Source organism: Centruroides sculpturatus, unplaced genomic scaffold (assembly GCF_000671375.1).
Source record: "Centruroides sculpturatus isolate CEXI.00-Female unplaced genomic scaffold, Cexi_2.0 scaffold16, whole genome shotgun sequence".
In the NCBI taxonomy this organism is placed as follows: Eukaryota; Metazoa; Arthropoda; class Arachnida; order Scorpiones; family Buthidae; genus Centruroides; species Centruroides sculpturatus.
Window position 1 is genome coordinate 1,328,769 of NW_019384548.1, and position 5,794 is coordinate 1,334,562.

The window sequence follows — 5,794 nt, forward strand, 5'->3', positions numbered from 1 at the left end:
AAATTCGAACAAAACATTCGAAATAGAAAGCCACTTTCAACCACTTTCAGCCTCATATCTCCCGCACCCTTATAGCTATCGAGACGCAACCACCCCTATGCACGAATGGAGACTTGGGGCTACCACCACATACAAACACCATTCACGTGCGATGTGTAGTTTTGGCGAAAAAGTGAGATATAGGGACATACATGTCCATTTATATATATATATATATAATTTAAAAATCTTAAATGGAATATTTATTTCAAGCCAATATTTTATAAGTTTACACAAAGTTTTTATAGTAATTCTATGATAAATTATCATTTTAAATTACTGATAAAAACAGCAAAATTCTTTGTGAACAAGAAGTTGGGATTGAAGATGATGTTATTACCATTTCAAAATTATAAGTTTAAAAAATGAATTTTAGTATTTAAACTTTTGCATATTTGAAAAATTGTTTCTGTACATTTTAAAAATTTATATTTCATTTTTTAGTAAAAGAAGAAAAAGTAGACAATACATATATTTCAGAACCACGTAGATCAACACGAAAACGTAAAGTGGTAGTATTTGAAGAATTAGATGAGATTGATCGTCCATCACCACCAACTCCGTCAAGGCGAGGTCGTCCGCCAAAAAATAACCGAAATAGAAATATAAGAACAATTGAAGGTAAAAATAAAACAAATTAGAACTTTTTATACTAAACGTAAAAGAATAATAAAATATATGATTAAATTAATTTTGCTTAAACAATTTTTTTATAATTTAAAAACTAATTATGAATATTTTTTCATTTTAATTTACAAGTGGAAGATGACCAAAGTGAAATTGACACAGTAGTACTTCCTGCTTCAGTTGGTGATCCAGAAATCTTAGCTAGGAGAGAACAAGAATTAGCTAGAAAAAGATTAGAACAGAAACAAAAAGATATGGCTGAATGTTTTGGATTCAATGTAAGTATATTATTATATTGGTGTTTATCAAGAGTATGTAATAATAAAAATGAGAAATTAAAATAATTTTTTTATAAAATACAGTACAGTGTCGTTTATCCGAATCAATTACGGACTCGGGTTGTTTGGATAACTTATTTTTCGGATAACCAATTATGTACAAAAAAATATATTAACCTATCCCATCCTGAAATTTTTCTCCATTGCGTATCACTTCACGTTGAATTTTTGTCAATGTTAAACCTAACGTAAACTTTTTAAAATAATAATCGTGGCTATTGTATTGTTAATAATTATATCTTTATTTTGTACAAACAAAATAAATATATTGAAAAATATAAAAACAATAAAAAAATTNTATAATTTAAAAATCTTAAATGGAATATTTATTTCAAGCCAATATTTTATAAGTTTACACAAAGTTTTTATAGTAATTCTATGATAAATTATCATTTTAAATTACTGATAAAAACAGCAAAATTCTTTGTGAACAAGAAGTTGGGATTGAAGATGATGATATTACTATTTCAAAATTATAAGTTTAAAAAATGAATTTTAGTATTTAAACTTTTGCATATTTGAAAAATTGTTTCTGTACATTTTAAAAATTTATATTTCATTTTTTAGTAAAAGAAGAAAAAGTAGACAATACATATATTTCAGAACCACGTAGATCAACACGAAAACGTAAAGTGGTAGTATTTGAAGAATTAGATGAGATTGATCGTCCATCACCACCAACTCCGTCAAGGCGAGGTCGTCCGCCAAAAAATAACCGAAATAGAAATATAAGAACAATTGAAGGTAAAAATAAAACAAATTAGAACTTTTTATACTAAACGAAAAAGAATAATAAAATATATGATTAAATTAATTTTGCTTAAACAATTTTTTTATAATTTAAAAACTAATTATGAATATTTTTTCATTTTAATTTACAAGTGGAAGATGACCAAAGTGAAATTGACACAGTAGTACTTCCTGCTTCAGTTGGTGATCCAGAAATCTTAGCTAGGAGAGAACAAGAATTAGCTAGAAAAAGATTAGAACAGAAACAAAAAGATATGGCTGAATGTTTTGGATTCAATGTAAGTATATTATTATATTGGTGTTTATCAAGAGTATGTAATAATAAAAATGAGAAATTAAAATAATTTTTTTATAAAATACAGTACAGTGTCGTTTATCCGAATCAATTACGGACTCGGGTTGTTTGGATAACTTATTTTTCGGATAACCAATTATGTACAGAAAAATATATTAACCTATCCCATCCTGAAATTTTTCTCCATTGCGTATCACTTCACGTTGAATTTTTGTCAATGTTAAGCCTAACGTAAACTTTTTAAAATAATAATCGTGGCTATTGTATTGTTAATAATTATATCTTTATTTTGTACAAACAAAATAAATATATTGAAAAATATAAAAACAATAAAAAATTATACTTCAGAAGTTAATCTAGTATCAAAAATGTAAAATATTTGAGTAGCCCAAGACATAACCAAAGATTGCAGCACCACAGCACTAGTAAAAATTTAAATTTGTCAGCTGGAATTCTTTCGGATAACTGATGTTTCGGATAACCGACTTTCGAATAAACAATGCTCTACTGTAAATAGGAAAATATTTATAGAATTATTAATAAAATTAAATAAGTTGAATGAAAATTTTTTCAACTAATTGAAATTATTTTCAATAAATATAAATTTGTTTTATATTTTTTCATTATTGGTGATTTTTTTTTTTAATAAAAATTTTAAAATTAAACAGAATAGCAATGTTGATGAAAAAGTTCTAGGTTTACTTCTGTGTTACAATAATTCATTTTTTCAAATAGACTAGAAATATTATTTTAATTTTCAGTTCTTTTCAAATTTATTATATCATTTGAAATGTTAAAGACTAAATGTCTAAGTTTAAAATAACTATTGAAAAAAATTTTCACAATAATTACAAGAATGCAATGATACTTTTCTGAATATTGTTGCTTTCTAAATTTTTCCCATTTCAGATATCTAAAATTAGTAGGCAAGTCTGTAAAAATTTTTTTAGTTTATATTGCATAAACACACTAATAAAATAATTAGTAGTGTAGTGCATATAATAATGAAATTTGAATGAATAAGCAATAATTTATAGACCATCAAAATACCACTTAAGTTGCTCAGATAATTTATTTAAAGCTAAACTAACATTTTAATATTTAATTTTATATCTGATTTTTGTTTTATTTTATATATATATATATATATATATATATTGGGGGGNTTATGTATTCTATTTTACACCATTGTTTTATTTAACCTGAGGATGGCATATTGAATAGGGTGAAAACTTTAGTTTAGCTTTAAATAAATTATCTCAGCAACTTAAAGAGTATTTTGATGGTCTATTTATTATTTGCTGAGTGAGTTTTGTTAATTGGTAATGATTTATTTTCAATTCATATAAGGCAATAATTACTTTTGCTTTCTGATATGTTATTTGTTGAATACAGTTATACAAAATTCAATAAAATTTTTCACTTTGACTCTAATTTTAAATTTCAATATGTTTTTCTTAATATACTTAAAACAATATATGATTAAAAATTATGTAGATTAAATTTGAGTACTATTATTATTATCATTATTATAAATTCATTATCAAAATGATTGATATATCTGTATTTATTATTTTGTCTTGATGGTTTAGATTATACATTCTTGTTTGAAATGTAGATATTTTTCTCTTTTATTATTATAATTCTGTTTAATTAATAATTATGAAAAGAAAGAAATATTTACAAATGATTAAAATTGTTTTGTATATTCTAAAGTATAATTATGGGAATTGTGTGTGTCCATTAAAACATGTCGTAAATTGGAAGTTGATATGATTCAATGTATTTGGATAATATCAGCATCTGCATGGTAATAATAACTATTAAAACTTTATAAACAAGCATTAAATCAATTAATAAACACAATATCAAAAGTTTTTAATTTTAAAAAATGTGTTACATATTCATATAAGATAGTATTATATTATGTAATTATAGGTTTTAATTTATAATTTCATATTAAATTTCTAATATTTTTTATAGGATGATGACGATGAAGCAGAAACTATATTAGCTATGCCAGTTGTTCCAGGTACATCTCAGTCACTAGAAGTGATACCAAAGACCCATAATGAAGCTGATTCAAACATATATATTTTAACTACTGTTCCACACAATGGAACCTCAGTTGATAATCAGCAAAGTACATAATATATAGTGCTCTTGTTATCAAACTGTTGAATGCATATCCACTCTGTGGATTGAAGTCTTTACTGTATAACAACTTGTATAGGAAAACATGATATGAATTGGACGAAATTGTCATCATCAATTGCCATCACTTCTGGGTTTGTACATTGTTCTTTTATTTCCATCACATTTTCTACCATCACTGTTGTTCCTAGCATCAGATTATAGAATAAATTCAAAATATCCTAATTCAAATATCTCAGATTTTGAAACTATTTCTACAAATGATGGCTACATTAAAATGATATCAAAACTTGTTTAAGTAAGGGACATTCCAACTTCTATTTCAAGTTATGAAAGATTTATAAAACATGTTATTCAACAAAACTACAGTTCTATTCATCAAACATGGAAAATTGGTTCAATTCTTTATCATAAAATTAGAAGAAAATTATATCCAGCACAGTTTTGCACAATAATATATATATATATATAATCTCTCATTATCAATTTAAAGACTGCAATAATTATATTTTAAAGTGGATATAATAACAGAAGGTCTCTTTAGTCATTTGTAACACCTTCCACCATTAGTATGACTGACAGAATTGGATTTATTGAATATAAATATAAAATTCAGGAAATTCTGAGAAATTATCATGTTTAACAATGTTTAATGGTCTTTCAGTATCGGAACAACTAATCATTTTGTCTTTTGCTTGTGCACTGGTTATTTTGAGTTTTTCTTCGAAAAGTAAGTGTACAATATGATTCTCCAATAAAATTCATTGCACAATTAAACTTATTTGATACAGTATTAGGCATGTCAAAGATAATATTTTATATTGCGAGTTGCTGATAAAATTTTGTGTACTTTTATGTATTGAGCAAATTGAAGACTTTCTGTAAATGACCATATGTCATGTAATATTATATGTTAAAATTTAGGAAAAGATCTATATTGTAATCTTTTAAATGTATCTCAAATGGCAAACTTATGTAGGATCCACTGCAACATACTTCATGACATAGGTAAAAGCTGACATATATGGATACTGTGTATCTCTGTTGTGATATATGTATTTATGCTGCAGTGGATTGCATTCACAACTTATTGTGAATCCAGAGAGTACATTTAATATATGTTATTCATTGAACTGTGAAGTTATTCCAGTTCTTCCAACAAAAAGAGATTGTCTGCAATCCTAATTTTTATTTCCCTGATGATGTTTCTTTTCCAACTATTCTAGATGGATAAAACCATATTTATTTCATTTACCACGCTCACCTAAATTTTGGTAGGTAAAATATGAAAAAGTTAATAAACGTTATTATTTTCAATGTGAATCACAGACAAATTATTTTGATACATTTCCTGCAGCTGCAATATAAATAATTTACATAAACTAATATATATGATGATATAAGATTATATAATATTCTTAATTACATAAATACTGTATTTATATTAAATAACAAAATGTAACAAAATATGAATTAAATCTATAAATTTACAAAATATAATAATTCAGAAATTGCTTCCACTTTTACATTAATATATAAAAGTTGCCTATGCATCCATGAAACGCACCTCCATTTCCAAAATGTTATTGTT

At 25.0% G+C, this 5,794-nt stretch overlaps 1 protein-coding gene across 1 annotated transcript in view; it reads left to right on the forward strand.

Moving 5' to 3' along the window:
* LOC111623584 (PR domain zinc finger protein 15-like) overlaps window positions 1–5,368 on the forward strand; it is a 74,325-nt gene extending 68,957 nt beyond the window's left edge. Inside the window, exons 12-14 of the mRNA XM_023366211.1 lie at window positions 484–660; window positions 799–944; window positions 4,033–5,368. Coding sequence (XP_023221979.1) covers window positions 484–660; window positions 799–944; window positions 4,033–4,200 — 491 coding nt within the window. The 3' untranslated portion in view covers window positions 4,201–5,368. The remainder of the gene's footprint in view (window positions 1–483; window positions 661–798; window positions 945–4,032) is intronic.
* Window positions 5,369–5,794: the final 426 nt, after the last annotated feature.